The sequence below is a fragment of the Carassius gibelio genome, chromosome B18, assembly GCF_023724105.1.
Source record: "Carassius gibelio isolate Cgi1373 ecotype wild population from Czech Republic chromosome B18, carGib1.2-hapl.c, whole genome shotgun sequence".
Classification (NCBI taxonomy): domain Eukaryota; kingdom Metazoa; phylum Chordata; class Actinopteri; order Cypriniformes; family Cyprinidae; genus Carassius; species Carassius gibelio.
This window is the reverse complement of record NC_068413.1, coordinates 19931489-19948683: the sequence shown is the minus strand read 5'-3', so window position 1 is coordinate 19948683 and position 17195 is coordinate 19931489. Positions and strand designations below refer to the sequence as shown.

Here is a 17195-nt window from a genome sequence, read left to right as displayed (position 1 = left end):
GGATGCACTATAGTGCTTTGGATCTCTTCACTACAGGAAGTAAGGACAAAGTTGTGATTTTCACACAAAAAATTATCTTGCTTCATTTTTTCCTAGCGGCCGGATTATTTCAGGTTCACACCGCTCCTTCCAATCTGATTAAAATTTCAATTGATTGAACTCTTGACCTCTTTTCAGTCTGACTGAAAAGAAATAGATGGTATATATTTACAATTACATTTGTTATATCAATTATATATATATATATATTTATATATATATATATATATATATATATATATATTTTAATATAACTTTCAGTTTATTTTAGTCCATCAAGTATCTGAATGAAACCTGAAATGCATGCACACACACACACACGTTAGTTTTAGCTAATGATAATAATCCTGATCTGAATGAGAGTGAATGTTTCTGGATCAGGCTACAAAAAACAAAGAAAAGTACAAGTGACTATTACAAGTATCAGTAAAATATGAATAATTGTTTTCTGTGACAGGTTTATTTCATCTCCAAATGTAGCTTTTTAAGCCAATATAAGTTTCCACAGTGTTAAAACAGACATTAGTGGCTGGGTCACCTCCAGTCAGCACAAAACTGCTGTTCAGCGACATTACGTGTTAAAAGGCCACATAAAATATTCATGTGCTGGTTCAGTTCGACTGTAAATCTCCAAGTGACTGCTGTACATTTTATGCCTCCCTTATTGCATTTAATATATCAAAAACAACTGAAACAGTCTTTGTAGTTTTCCTCCTACAAGTTTAAAGAAGCTTCTTTAAGACTTTGGCCAAGAAAGCGTTCTCATTCTGTCTACTATCTGAGGACAGAAACTGAAGAAGATTCACAGCCTTCAGCATCTGTCTGTAATCACCAACCCACCTACTTCCTGTCTTTATATTCTGAACGTGTTCAACTCCGAGCAGTTAGGACTCTTTGTTCACTTTTTTGTAGGATTGAGTTGAATGTGGTTTTTTGGGCAGTAAGTGGTAAAATAATATCATCAAGTCCATCAGTGATCATCAGATGTGTTAACTGTCCAACAAATCTCATTCTCTATCAATACAAATTTAAATAGATACATTTTTACAATACTTTTTACATATCATACATATAAAATTAACTGAAGATCTTTAAATATAAACATTGGATATCCTGTTGCCGAAGTATTGCACGAATATCTCGGGATGTCCTCTGTAGAACTGTCCGAGCAGACGGCGCTTCTCTTTCAGACACAGATTCGAGTTCTCGTGAATCGTTTGCAGTAAGGTCCACAGCTCCTCTCTGGTGGTCTTCTGAACCGTTTCCAGGTAATCTTTTCCAGTCAGACGGCGACAGTACGTTGTTCCTAAGAGAGTGGAGATTCTCAATGGGTTTTCTTAGAAAATCAACGATCATAAGCCGTGGCTTATTTACAAATATATTAGTGAATGTACAATCTGAGGTATATTTGTAGATTTACCTGTGATGAGATCGGGATCCGTTCCTTTAATGACACTGGCCAGTTTATCACTAACAAGTTTGTGCAGAGTGACGGGAATCTAGAGTAAAAACACAGACAGGTGATTACAAAAGCTGTCAACAGTTCATAAAACACAATTTTATGAGAGAACCACGAGCTGAGTTATTCACAACAAGGCTCTCATATTAAAACACAAGGACTGTTGCGATTATTACATATGCTGATGCTTTGCTCAACAAGACTGCATTTATATGATCAAAATACAAGTCATATATTTATAACAGTTTAAAATACATTTTACAATATAATGCATTCCTGTGAGTTTTCAGCATCATTCCTCCAGTCTTCAGTGTCACACGATCTTCAGAAATCATTCTAAAATACTGATTTGCTGATTATTACCAACAGATGACAACGTTTTTCGCTGCTTAATGTTTGTTTCAGGGTTCTTTGATGAATATAAAGTTCAATAGAACAGCATTTGTTCCAGACCCCAGACCTTCGCACAGTCGAGCACATTGTACAGTATATGTCTGATTGTATGTCATTTACAGTGTTTGTATACTGTAGGCTCACCTTGAAGAGGTCGTGGTGGTTGTCCGTCATGAAAAGAACCAGAAGATCCACCTTCCCCTTGGCTAGTTTAGTCCCATACACAATAGCATTGGAGAACGCCCTCTTCACAGCCATTCTGTTCTCTATCTACAGAACAAAACAAACAATCAGCTGGTCAGGTTTCTGTAGGGATGTAGGAAGGGCATTTCTGTGGGTGGAATAAATGGTTTTCACAAGCACGGCCACCGCAAAGCTCTCTTTAGTTTCTGCGTTTAACAATGACACTTTTGTGCGACGGAAACACTGTGGTAGTGTTTTATTTAGCTAGAAACATACTGAAAGATCTGCATCAGTTTCAGTGCATATACTGTATCCATTTCACAAATGATCTCTAAACACTATGTCATTTAAAAATACACCTGCACTCCGTATCATCCTTTATTTGTTTTACAGATAACTGACTGACTTGAGCATAAAAACACACACTCAAACAGTATTTCTCAGTCTCCACTAGACGTGAGATGATTGGTAGCTACCTCTTTGTGAAGTCTGGTCTCCTGAGGGCCGGCGGCGAGGGCCATGAAGCGCAGTAACCTGCGGAGCTCCTCTCTACTGCGTGAATCCTGCAGCTTCAGACAGAGCTGAAGAGACTCCAGAGCCTGCTCCTGCTTCCCGTTCACTGCACACACAGAACAATATAATACTTTCATCTCTGAGCAATCTGAAACAGCATTCCAGTGGCCTGTATACTCAGTGTTGGAGAGTCACTAGGTACATGTGACGGTTACATAATAAATGCAACTGTAATCTGTTACAGTTACTGCAAAAAATGTGTCATTAAATTACAGTTACCACAGTTAAAAAATATTTTCACACACAAACAGACAAAACATGAGACACCAGTGTTTCAGGAGTTTAGCACACAGACACATGCTTATTTGAACTCTTTTAGTTCCTATTTAGGTTTGTGTATATTCTTAATTTTTTTAGATTAACTTTGTTTTGCTAGATATCAGTGTTTCCTGTCAGAGCTGCAAAGATTTGATTTTAAATCAGTATTTAACCTCTGAACGATCTCAAAGTAAAACGCGAAGCTAATGTCTGATTTTGTGTTTTTTTAAATAGAGTAACTTGTAATCTATAACCTGTTACATTTCCGAAGTAACCTTCCCAACACCGCCTGTAGAACATTGCTAGGATGTTTTGTATGGTTGTTAATAATGGTGGGTGATGTTAGTAAACAGGTTTGAATTATGCACACGGTATGATTTCTAAAAAAAGAAACTGATATACTGGTACAACTGGCTAAGCAACGTAAACAGCATCATGAATAGAGAGGAGATACTTGTTAACTGCATACACTTCTGACTAATGGTTATAGTAGGATTAATAACACACAACTAAAACTTCAGTCGGAGACACTGAAGACGAACACAAAGAGGAGGAAATACTGTCGCAGGCAGAGCAAACTCACTGTTTATGATACACAAAATATTGGGGGAATAAACTGAATTGGGGGTGAGGAATGACAGTATATGAACTGTATGAACTTTATTTTCTTTTTTCTCACCTCCTTATAATGCATATTAATGTTTACAGCAGTAGTAAATTAAACACTGCTTCACTGCTGCTCCATAAGCGCCACCTGCTGTCAGTGTGTGAACATGCGTTCTCACTCAGCACGTCTGCTTGTTTTTATTTCATGCAGATTTCATGCAATATAATTTCACAAAGCTACGGTCAGACCGGCTAATGTTGCACTCTTATGTTCTACTAACTGCTAATTGCATTTAATATAAATTAGTTGCATTTAGTTATTGCAACTAAGTGTCCAAAAACATTACATTCAGTTCATGCAAATATATTCTTTTAATGTAAATTATTACATAATAACAAGTACTTCATCTTAACAGGGGCGGCTAATAAGCTAATAAGTTTAATTTTCTATAAAAGTCAGGTCAAGCTAACATATATTGGCGTGATCTCTCACCAAGCAGCTCGCAGACGCCTGAGTGGATGTCAAAGACGTGGTTGCTGAGCAGCGGTGGGTAGTCCGGCTGGCCGTAGTGCTGAACGAGGGTCCCGTAGAGGAGCTGCTTGTACTGGGACGTCTCCTCCGCACACCTGGCCAGTCCTCGGCTCACCTCCACCACCAGCTGATCAGGAAGAAACTCCAGACAGTCCACAGCCGCCGACAACCAGCTGTCTGCTCTGTTAATGAGACGGAAAAGGAAAGAAAATGATGCAAAGATAACAGAATCGATTAAAAGCACAGCCATCTAAAAATACACAACACTTAAAATGCAAGGACAGAATAAATGAATGAGAAGATGCAAGTTTACTAAGAGATTTCCTTCACCAGAATGTGTGTGGACAAAAAGGGAGTTTCTTGTACATGAGTGGGAGAAATCAACATGCTATCTATTACATAATGACCAGCTGACACTAGACTGAACACAGATTACCGTGCATTTAAATTAACAATAATAATACTACTAATAATAATGTTATTGAAAGAGTGCAAAAAAAAAAACACTTAAAAAATATATTATAATAATTTACAGTTTTGTCTAGACGGATTTCGCGGGAAAGTGCGTGTCACATCAAAGAAACTCCAGCGGCGTGTTTCCATATAAACCAGGCTTATTTCAGTTAGTCTTACTTATTTTGAACCAAATCAACTCACAATAAGTCATACTAACTTAAATAAACCTGGCTTATTTGGTATACAGGTAACCTGTATTTTATGAAATGATGAAACACCGAAATTGACAAATGTAAAGATTATCATTACTCATTAACCAAAAAAAAAAAAAAAATACTCTTCCATGTGCTGTTTTGTTTTTTAACCTTTAGGGGGCTATAATTTACATAGTGTGACTATTACAAAGACTTAAATACTTTATATTTTGAGATGTGTCAATGCAAGTATAAGATTATAACACAATTTCTGGAGAAGGATGTTTTTATCTCAGCACTTTTGCATTGTGTTATATATTTCTTGAACAAAATGTAAAACTCTAGCTTTTGTCAGCGCAACTCTAAAACAGCCCAGAACCAAAAGGAGAGTTAAACAAACAGAGAAGGAGCATGATATGGAAATGATCAGCATACTGAGCCTCACTGAAGGCCTTGAGGATCTCACGGTCGAGGTAGCTGCTGGTGTAGAGGAGGTCTGGGTCGCTGTCCATGCTGTGGAGGGGCGGGCGAGGGCTCTCGTTGCCCTCCAACAGGTTCTCCAGAAGAGGCAGCTCAATCAGCTTCAGGAGCCTCAGTATCGTCTGCTGTCGCCATATTTCATCCATCACTGATACAGACACAGTCATGACACATGTCAGCTTTAAAACTTTTAGGACAGATTTATGATAATTTTGTCAAACAGTCAAAAAACATCATGTTTCATGACATTATACAAAGCATGCATATATTTCCAAAGAAAACATACACTCCTGTGATAACCCCAGATTCATCATCTGTGGTGTGATGGTTGTGTTCATGTTCAGATTTCCCAAAACATCCTCTAGAGACTTTTCCGTCTTGACAGGCGAGTTGTTTGAATACTCAGAATCTTCTTTCCTGAAGATAATAATCAGACAATAGTTATGAGTATGTCATATGTCTGAAACAGTTTCCAATGAAGGATCAAGCTGAACGAGTTTCATGCATTCTCATAGGAATCACCAAATAAGGATTTTAAGTCCATGGTTCACTGTGATGTTGACATTTCATGGGCATTTATTGAGGATTGGCTTTTAATAGCAACCTCAGTCGAGTTGACCCATTTCAAAAAATAAAATCTCAAAGAAAAAACAATTCAGAGAAAATACCAAGCATTCTGTGAGATCTCTGTGCAACTAAAAGGTTTTACCAGCACTTGTATCTACTGTAAATGGAAACACAATGAACTTTTCTGCATGTTTTCCACACATTTTGTTATCTGCCACTGCTTTTTCTCCCAAAAATGAACATTCAGTTATAATGAGAGAAGTAATGATGCACAATCATTATATGTCAAATCTTATCATGAATTCAAATTATCACGTTCATGAGTGATTCTAACACAAACCCGACTGATTTGATTTGGCTGATTTATTATCAATGAATAACGACTTTTCATTTTTGATTCCTCACACAAATGACTTCGATTTTAAAATATAACTTTAAAAAACACTTGGAATTGTATATGGACCACTTTTATTGTGTTTTTGCCTCCTTTTAGAAGCTTGAAATCCTCATTCCCCATTCACTGTAATAGCATGGAAAAGAGCAGCCAGCACAGTCTTCAAAATTTCTCCTTTTATGTTTCACAGATAAAAAAAGGTCCTACAGGTCTGAAATGACATTGATTCATTTCAGGCCACAGTCTTTTAGAGAAAGCATTAGGAGGAAGGTCTACAACCTCTACAAGTTTCTTATATTTTCTGATTATATAGTATACAGATTCACTGAACAAAGGTGATTTGACCTACCTTTTGTCACATTCACTATCTATATTCTCTGAGCTTGATGTGCTTGGGGTCGGCCTGTTTAGAAACCTGTACAGACTACAGCTGCTGTCCTCAAACTTGGCTTGCCTCTTTTCTTTCCCAAACACCTTTGTGTCCACCGCCTCGAAGACTCTGGCCTCCATGAGGGCCTGGCAGAGGCGGACCGCTTTGGAACGAGGCACCTCCTCGTCTCCGCAGATCTTGCTCTGAATGATGTGAGCCAGAACCACATCCACGGCCTCGGAGCCCAGAAAGCAGTCATGGTAGATCTTCAGATTGTGACGTCTCCTCTTCACCTCCACCTGCGTCTGAAGGTTGTTGATGATGTTCGTCCAGATGTACGTGGCTCGGAATGGTTTCCCAGCCATCCCTGTCTCTGTCGAGAGATGGACTGGATGAGAAACGCCAGAATAATGATCTCAGCCTGCATTCATGTGTTTCCCACACATTCAATAAATCGATAGCTTTTGACTGAAAGGAGATGCATTTAATACGTTTAGTCAGGCTTTAAAAAGAAATTGAATTTGGCACTTTCTGTTATTAATACTGGAACGAGTCTACAAAATGAAGCTTCTTCAGACTTCTGAAACTGGACCAAGAGGTTTCAGCTATTTAATTTCAGCTCTTTATCATTATAATCATCTTGACAGTTTCTAGAACATGAAGTTTCCCATGTTTTGCTCTCATGGCTGTAACGCTGGACTAAAGAAAGCTTTTACAGATCCTACTTCCAACAAAAAGAGCATCCGCTTCCAAGAACAATACTGTACCTCATAAGCCTTATAAAAGACACTCTCTGATCATTTCTCGAAAGAAGTGTTTCCTGCTGAATTTTATGTGCAGCTCTGAAGTAATGATTATGACCCATCAGGGATCAGGATATTTACTAGGGGTGGCTATGAATGTTGTGATGTCATAGAGACGCACCCCTAGTCTTCAATATGAAGGCTCTGCGTCAAGTGGACAACAGCTGGCTTCAATACAAAAGATTCTCTCTAGACTGTGGTTCAAGAGATTTTCTGGGAAATCCGAGATGCAGCGAACAGTAGATTAATGCTAGCTGTGTGAATATACAATATAGTCATTGTTTGCCCCTCTAAAAAACAAGTACTTTTTAGCATGTTTTTGAAAAGAGTTCTTGTAATTACAGAAATAGACTAGAATATAAGTAATTTGCAATTAAATGAAATGTATTATAGTTTAAAGTTGAATTGAATTTGTTTAACATAAGCGTTTGAGCCACTTAAATAGAACGTATGTACATCTTAATATGTCATTTCATAATTTCTTGTACTGATAAATTTTTTTGCAGAATGTACCGGCAACTATTTATGAAAAACTAAAACATACTTTAATGTAATTTCTATTGAAACTTGTATGCCACATGTTTTTTAAACATATTTATAAGAATTTGTGATTTAGTACATTTCAAATATATTAACTTTAAAAGTAACTAGTGGTCGACCGATATTGTTTTTTGACAGCCGATGCCGATATCTTGAAAAGCAGGGGGCCGATATAAAGCCGATATCATTTAAAAAATATATATTTTTAAGAAATTTGAAATCATTTTACAGTGGATTAAAAAATAAATGTGTAAAATAAACATACTGATATTTTAGCTGACAAGTATTTTCACAAATACATTTTATACAAATATCATTAAAAAGGAAGTAACTACTGTACCCAACAGGGCACTCAGTATTCTGGGAAGTTTGTGTGCATTGGAAATCGTTTTCAAATAAAGCCATGATAACACTTATTTTACATACAGCATAGAGACAATTACATGAATATGACAGTGGGCGAATGCATAAAGTGCAGCATAATTTGAAATCACGTTTAAAGTTTAAAGCACAGGCTGACCATCACACAGAGAACACGCAATCATGCTGGATAAAAAGGCACACTTCACAAGATATCACAGATTAAATGTTCATTAGTCATTCAAAGATTTGTTTAAATAATATAAATGCGTATTTACTTAATGCTGATGGCAAACAAGAAAGTATTATCATTTTTGCCTTTCTATTACTAGTAATATAAAAGCAATCGTTATAATATTTTTTGTATACATTAATTCCTTTGTTTAACTGTTTTATCTGATTATTAGACAGACTTCAATTCATATTAGACGGAACTGTTAACGACGACGATGAACAAGAGAGAGTTTGAGCACTGTGTGCCAAAATAAAAGTCCCACCTCGAACACATCGGCCAAGCAGAAAAACTTTTCGGCAGATGCAGATATTTGAAAAATGCCAAATATCGGCCAATATATCGGTTAACCACTAAAGTAACATCAGATAAAAATTTTATCTGTATTTAAAGAAATATCAATTAGGCTTTACGCTTTAGATAACATCAAATTGAGTGCATTTAAACCACGACAAAAGATTGCTTTAAAATGTACTTAGAGAAAAAAATTATTTTGACTATTACAAAGCACTTTTTTACAAAGTGCGTTAGATGTTATAAAAAATTTATATTTAATTACTGTTTTTACAAATGAGCAAATCTGGAAAAGCTTTATTTATCAATACAGAAACTAAAAAACAAAAATAAATTTTGTTTCTTTCCAAATGGCTAGATTTGACTAGACTCGTCAGATTCATGCCTCCATCTGATAACTAGTTGATAAGGAAAACGTCCTTGTTATGTTCACATCATGTAGGCTTTAGTTCATTTGCATACCACTGGTTGAAAAACTGTATTAGTAGCCTACTTGCTGAGATTTTGGTGTTAAGTGTTAACTATTTGAAATAATTTATTTCATATAAAAGTAACTGAACCTTACAAACAAGTATGATGCTAGTGTACTACAGGAATGGAATGACGTAGTTAAAATGAAAATATGATGCCCCAACAGAATTATGAAAGACAAAAGTTGTGACATTTGTCGAGTATGGTAGCCCATACTCAGACTTGGTGCTCTGCATTTAACCCATTCAAGTGCACACACACAGCAGTGAAAAGTGAACACACTGTGAACACACACCTGGAGCAGTGGGCAGCTATATCCAGCGCCCTGGGAGCAACTGGGGGTGCAGTGCCTTGCTCAAAGGCACTTGAGCCCTGGGTATTCAGAGTGGAAGAGAGCGCTGTTCATTAACTCCCCCTCACCTACAACTCCTGCCAGCACCAAGACTCAAACCAACGACCTTCTGGTGACTAGACCAGCTCTCTAACCATTAGGCCACAGCTGCCTGCCACAGCTGTGGGTACAAGCCTGCATCATGAAAAATGTCTGAAAAAAAAGATTTTTGTTGACATTTTTGTTGTTGATTTGTTAGTGTGCATGAATAATACCGGTGTAACAATCAAATGTGAATCCAGTATCTGCAGAATACCTATGGTGTTTGTCCCCATGGACAGAGAGCATCTGCTGGAATCACTCCTCTCCTGATGGCCAGCACACATTGATGTGTTTGCCCAACACTCAGATAAATAACCCCAGAGGGAGAGCACCTCATGATGACACAAATACACCAGGCTATTGTTATAACACAGAATCATGTTGGAAACAACTTAGGACAAACTCTGCTAATTTGTCCTAAGTGTATAAGAGTTATGTGAACTAAGAGCTCTCTAGTTTGTCATGCACAGACACGCCAAATGCTTTTACCCTCTGGCTACTGTAAATGCAAAACCGCATCTGAATGAAAATGTATGTATGTATCTCTCTCTCTCTCTATGTGTGTGTATATATATATATATATATATATATATATATATATATATATATATATATATATATATATATATATATATATATATAATACACATCAGAAATGCATTATTTATTTTGTATTATTTTACCAATTACAGACAACAATTACAAGACAAATCTTATATGTAAGGACCAAAAACATCCTTTCCGACATAAAAATGCAGTAATATGGATATTTTTATTTTATTTAAGCTATTTAGCATTTACATTTTAGTTAAAAACGAAGTAGCTTATGCATTCATATTTCATAGGTGCAAACACGAAATAAAATCAAAACAGTCAGTCGTACACGCAGAAATCTACCTGGAGGTCCGTGCATGTAGTTGGGGTTAAAGCCGGTTGCGTCGCGCCGCTGCTGTATCGAAGTGAACCATCTCCTTTGGTCTCGCGCTGTAAGTAGCTGATGTTCACACTCGCGCGCTCTGAGACTGAACTCATCTACAGCCAAGAACCCGCGCGCTCTCCACACCCTCGCCGTGACGTCAGGAGGGCAGTCGTGAGCTTATTAGCATAATAATGAGTTCATTAACACTCAAACAGTAACTGAAACTTGCGAATGCTAAACAAGCACCACTAAATATAAATATTTCCGTTATAAAGACAGCAAAAAACTTATCTTGGCCTTTCATGGTTTTTTGAGATATCGATATTTAAGGCCTAAACAAGAAATTAACCATGGTTCCCCCCATAATACCACAGATATATTGGCATTTCTATATTCTATATAGTGGCAACCCTTGTTAAAAAGAAGTGTTTCATTTTATTAACTGTACACTTGTATGGTATTCAAATCTTATATACATAGATAGATAGATAGATAGATAGATAGATAGATAGATAGATAGATAGATAGATAGATAGATAGATAGATAGATAATGAAATAAAAATATACTTTTATGACTTTCTTAACACACTTTTAAAAAGAACACTTTGTAATAGTGCTAAACTGAAAGTTTAACTGTACATTTTCAATCATTACATTTTATTACTGCATTTAATTTGATTTGACTAACAAAAGCACATGTAAAATACCTGATTATAAATTCAAATTTAGCGTTAATGATATTTCATTTAAAGTTGATCTATTTTAAATTGCATCAAATTCATTATCACTGTACAAATATATTTTTAAAAAGTGTATATATTTTAAATATATTTTAATGTAATTGTAAATGATATGCAATTAAGTGTCCAAAATCATGTTCAGTTTAGTTAAATGTATTATTAAAAAATTGCTTTTTCCATAAGTGTTAGATATATGCTAAAGTACTTTCATTTTCTTCCAAAATTTATCTTTCATTTTAAACAAAATAACATTTTGATTTGATGAGATTCCATATGTTTTATTATTACTATTTTTATTATTATTATTTCTACCAGTCTGACCAGGAACACTTGAAATGTATTAGGCTAGTCAAAAATTTATTAAAATGATGAAATATTTAAGTTAATTAAAATAAAAAATAATAATCATCAACTGTTCTGCAAGTATAGGTGCAACATTAGCCTCTGGAGGTCAAATGAGACTCTGTGAAAGTCTTGTGTCACCTGAGATAATGTTGATGCTTATCAAGATCATAAACAATTAAAAATAATAGTTTCAGCATCTCAATCTCAACTGGTTGAACAAGAAGAAGTCTGATAACCGGGAAATAAACAGACAGCTTTCACAGCATGGTGTGTGGTTTTAAAAACACAGACAGCTTTCACAGCATGGTGTGTGGTTTTAAATGACAATTCAGTTCTTAGAAAACATGACTAGTTCAAGGAATTTAGCCTGACCAGGATTTAGCTACTCAGAAATATTAACAGACTGTGGATAATAGGGGCTGAGAAAACTGTAATTTGATATGCATATTTAATGCATCGCTGCATAGACTGGCCTCTGTTATGAGAAACCCACAGGTCATTTTTAATAGCGTGCATTTGCAGGTCCTACTTCACCCGCCTTGTAAATCATTGCCAATGGCATCCCCATAAAAACCTTCAGATGGATGTTATGGCCATCTTGTGAAAATTTTAGTGGAATAATGAGAATAGAAGGAGAATTCGGAAACAACAACTTGAGAAACGTATAAGATTGCTAAAAAAAGTGAGAATGTGTTATTTTGGTACAACATTCAAAATAAGAGATTTTGAAAATCCTGAGCTCAGCAGCAAAGCAAAACCTAGTCCTAAGCACCAAAGGAAGAGTCAGTCTGGACTATGTTTTTAGTGTATAAGTGTCAGTGTTGAGATAGTAGCTAAACGTGGTAAAGAAACCAGTTCGACGGGGGAGGGATGGGATTTATCTAGAAAGTCATTTTCTACGGCTCTTCCTCATGATGCTTTGTCTGAGTTTTCAGGCCAAACGATTGTAAGACAGAATTTGCCTCTCAATGCTAGCTTTCACACTCTCCAGGGGGTCTCTTTCACTCATTTTCCCCAAGTCATTATCCCTTTAACTGTCCTTTTGCTTGATTTCAATACACACAAACACTGATTTAAACAGCATGTGTCAGTCGAACATCCACAATCTTCCACATTCCTCGATTTAACACTAATATTTTGTCTTGAAAACTAGTCCATAAAAACTTTTAAAGGACATAGATAACAAACTCTTCAGGTTTGTCTGAGAGGTTAGAGATACTATAAAAAGTGTTTACTTACCCACTCAGAACAACAGACGATGAAAAGTTCCAGAGTTGACCTCATGCAAAATACATTGAATTAAAAATCTATAAAACAAAATAAGCTCTTGGTAAAAGTTAGGCTTCCAAGCACTAAAAACGCACGCGTGTCATCAGAACTGGTTCTGTACGTTTCTGCGTCCTGTGTCACAGGTTAAAGCAATTTCTTTTTACTCTTGAGTCAACACATTCCTACAGCTCAGGGTTAAATCATGCTGAAGAACCAGTTAGCAAGGTCAGAATACCTGGCTGTTGTTCTGCTTTTCTTATCAAGAACCCAGAGCCGCCTGCCCTTCCCCTACACTGCCCATCTGAGCTCTTTATGTTGGGTGCGCTATCACCTGGGCATTATGGGAACACAGGGTGTGATAAGTGATTACTGATGACCAGGGTGTTACACTCGTTGTCACGTTCATTGGTCTGGTCATGTTTGACATCACAGGACACGTATGAAATGTCTCGAGGAATGTTTGAATCCCTTGAAGAACCAACCAGCTCACATTTCCCATAAAATCTAAATATTCGAAGAAGTCAATGGCACTCGACAATGAAGTCTTTTTGTGAGGAAGTGTTTGCACTATGACATGCTTTGTGACATTTTTTCACTTTTTTTTTTTATGAGCCCCTCCCCCCAACTCTTCTTACTGCCATGCAAAAAATAAATTAATTAATAAAAAATAAATCATTTTGTCCTTAGGCTACTGTTATAAAACGAAAAATTGTATCTTATCTAAAATATTTCATACTTCACAATTAAATATGCACACACACACACACACACACACATATATATATGAGATGTGATAGAAATAACAGGCAGATATGCAGACTTTCAATGTACTTTTAAATTCTGACTTAGTAAAATCTAATCTTGTAAAAATGAAGCCAGTTGGGGTCTTGAAGCTCCTGTCTGATGCACCGAGTATCTCCAGGATGGATGGTTAGTGGGTGGATTGTATCAATTGCCCATCGATTGTCCCCATAAGTGAATTGCAGTCTCAGTGAAACCAGAACAATGAGTTGACCGTGTGTCAGAGTCCCACACGGCCCCAGCAGCACCACCCTATCCATACTCATGTGTCCGAGACGTTTGGGACTGGACAAACATCCAGTTCTGCAATATCCAGCCTGGAATCTACCAACACCCCTCACTAGACTGAACTGGACAGTGGCTTCCTTCATGACGGGCCACTCGTGGATACTGAGGTCTTTGTTTCCAGCCACAGAGATGTTTGAGATTGCTGCATTGTGGCTTGCGACAATCATATTTGATTCAGCAGCCGTACTGAAGTAACACAGTTTTAGACACACGACTGAATAGTTATTCCATGAGACAACTACAGAGCAGAAAGGACACCCTCGTGAAAAAAGTAGAATGTGCACTTGAAGTGCACTTAAAATCTTGAGTATACTTAAAAAGGTATTCTTACAATATAATATTATTGAAGTAAAAGGCCACTTAAAAGGACACTTTCATGAGTTTCTTAACACACTTAAGTACACTTTTAAAAAGTGCACTTTAATAATGTAAAAAAAGAAGTTTTATTTAAAAATACATATTAAATCATATTAATAATTTCATAGTGCTTTGAAGAAGTGCACTTATTTTGATGTTGACTATCATACTAAAGCACATGTATTTTAAATGTTTTCAATTGCATTACAAATGTTAAAGTTTCGATAGAAATTATGTTATGGCATATTTTAGGTCGCCATAAATGCTTGTCAGTACATTAGGCAGTACACTTTATCCATATTTCAAAAGACAACTTAAGTTCAGACAATTGCATGTAATTCAGATTTGAACAATAATAATTTTTTACTTGTGAATAACATGCATTCGTTCCAAAACATTACATCCAGTTCACACTTATGTACATTATTTTAAATTATATTATTTGCTAAAGAGTATAGAGAAGAGATTATACTCTTGTAGAGCACAACAAGAGGAACACATATTTTATTTAATTACTTTTATAATTAATCTGATTTTGGACACAAAGCTTAATTTGATTTGAATCTAGTTTGAGTTAAATATAATTTTGCTGACTATATATAACCATCCTCTTTTGTAATGAGGCAAAATATCCAGAAAAAAAGTTTATTAGCATTATTTCTTAATACATTCATCAGAAATCAGTCCTGCAGATTTTATAAGTGATGTTCTTGATTTGGTTGCTCTAAATTCCCGGAGCACACAGACAATGCACGTCATCTTGTAAAGCTGTGTAAAACCAGGCTAAAGATCAACCAGCCTCTCCCAGTCGAGCTATGTCAGTGTGCTAAGAGATAAATCACCGGTCACAGCTTACTGTCCATCACTGCAGGAAGAGGAACAAGGACAACAGACAAGACAAAAAAGACTTGACTCCCGGTTTGAGACTCGTGGCAGAAACAATTTCTCTTCCACCGAGATTCCTCCTCCTATTTAAATCAACACAGCTGTTTCAAAACTTTAAGCACACTTCAAGTGATTTTGGACTATCACATATGACCTCAAGTTAAAATGATAGATGTAGAGATTTTAGTCATGTAATATTTATAAGCCTGAATTTGCACTATAATCCTGTGCATTTACGATTGTGATAATAAATTAAATAAAAAATGATAATAAATTAAATTAAAAATGATAATAAATACTAGTTTGCAGTATCAAGCAGCGTAACGGATGGGTTTTGAACAGTTAAATTAACCGGAAGCACATTCAAGATAAAAACGTCTGTGTCCATTGGAACATTGAAATGGTGAATGTAGTTTATATCAACTAAACAAGAACACTGTTATTTTCCCCAATGCATGGCTGTGTCTCAAACCATTGTCGAATAACTGCTTATAGGCCTACACAACAATTAATAAATAAGTTATTACTAACATTTTAGATACAATTCTGTGAGTAACCTTTTCCCCGCAATGAAATCAGTTTGATTTTAAATGAAAGCAGAAATGAAAGCAAGACACTCTAACAGTGGTTCTTTCAAGAAAGTGAAGTGACATTCAGCCAAGTATGGTTGACCCATACTCAGAATTTGTGCTCTGCATTTAACCCATCCGAAATGCACACACACAGAGCAGTGAACACACACACACACACATACACAATGTGAGCACACACCCGGAGCAGTGGGCAGCCATTTATGCTGCGGCGCCGGGGGAGCAGTTGGGGGTTCGATGCCTTGCTCAAGGGCACCTAGGTCGTGGTATTGAAGGTGGAGAGAGAACTGTACATGCACTCCCCCCACCCACAATTCCATCCAGCCCGAGACTAGAACCCACAACCCTTCGATTGGGAGTCCAACCCTCTAACCATTAGGCCACAACTTCCCCCAAGAATGCCCCAAGAATGCCCCAAGAATGCCCCAAGAATGCACCAAGAATGCACCAAGAATGCACCAAGAATGATACACATTTATAAACAAAATCGGTTTAGTAAATGATTCAATGACTAAATGTTTCATTAAGCCCCTTTTATTCATGTGTAAACAAACCAGTGAACATTTCAAGGTGTCATATGATTCGATTTCCATTTTTCTTTTCTCTTTGGAGTGCTACAAGCTCTTGGTGCATAATGAAGATCTGTAAAGTTGCAAACACTAAAGTCTCAAATCAAAAGAGATATTCTTTATAAAAGTTAACAGTCGACCACACCCGCTAAAACGGCTCGTTTAAACGATCCCACATCTCTATGTCACGATGTGGGAAGATTTGCATAATGCCCATTCTGCGGCACAAAGACCGTTTCTATAAAGTGGGGCGGTTCAAACTTTGGTCTGGTGCTTCTGACTCACAGCCGGTAAGTACGTTTACATATTTAAAGAATGTGCCACCGATGATTGAAACGTGAGTTTGAGCAGTGTAGAGTAACACTTGCTTATCGTTTCTCCGATCACAAATGCAATACACAACGCACCTTGTAAAAAGACAGTATAAGTCATTATAATCAGTAAATATGTCCCCACTGGATGCAACAAATGCCTTGTTTGTAATGGGTTTTATTGGTTTTGTCTCGTCATGACCATGTTCTGTTTTTTGAACTTTAAACCGTTTAAACACACTGCATTACACCAAATAATGTTCTTTTTAGCAACATCATATGACCCCTTTAATGACTCACTCCCTCACGTCGCCACCTAAAGGTGTAATGATGTAACGCACACTAATGAGAAAAGGGATCGTATTCCTTTTATAAACCATTATGTGACAAAACTGCTATGAAAATGTACTAAAGAGCTTTAAAATGAAACCAGTTTTCAGACACCAAAAGATGATCATTAATAAATGAAGTACTCACTCAAAA

At 36.5% G+C, this 17195-nt stretch overlaps 1 protein-coding gene across 4 annotated transcripts; it reads right to left on the bottom strand.

The window, feature by feature from the left end:
• Positions 1 to 477: 477 nt before the first annotated feature.
• Positions 478 to 13201, bottom strand: LOC127977016 (DEP domain-containing protein 7-like). 4 transcript variants are annotated; one of them, XM_052581656.1, is made up of 9 exons: positions 12882 to 13201; positions 6484 to 6877; positions 5460 to 5590; positions 5129 to 5321; positions 4005 to 4225; positions 2551 to 2693; positions 2036 to 2161; positions 1460 to 1538; positions 478 to 1345 (listed from the first exon to the last, which is right to left on the bottom strand). In XM_052581656.1, the coding sequence occupies exons 2-9, from the start codon at positions 6867 to 6869 to the stop codon at positions 1131 to 1133; spliced, it is 1494 nt and encodes a 497-aa protein (XP_052437616.1). In that variant the 5' UTR covers positions 6870 to 6877; positions 12882 to 13201; the 3' UTR covers positions 478 to 1130. The 4 variants fall into 4 exon arrangements, with proteins under 4 accessions (XP_052437616.1, XP_052437617.1, XP_052437615.1 ...); XM_052581657.1 differs by lacking the exon at positions 12882 to 13201 and adding an exon at positions 10521 to 10653; XM_052581655.1 differs by lacking the exon at positions 12882 to 13201 and adding an exon at positions 10535 to 10653.
• Positions 13202 to 17195: the final 3994 nt, after the last annotated feature.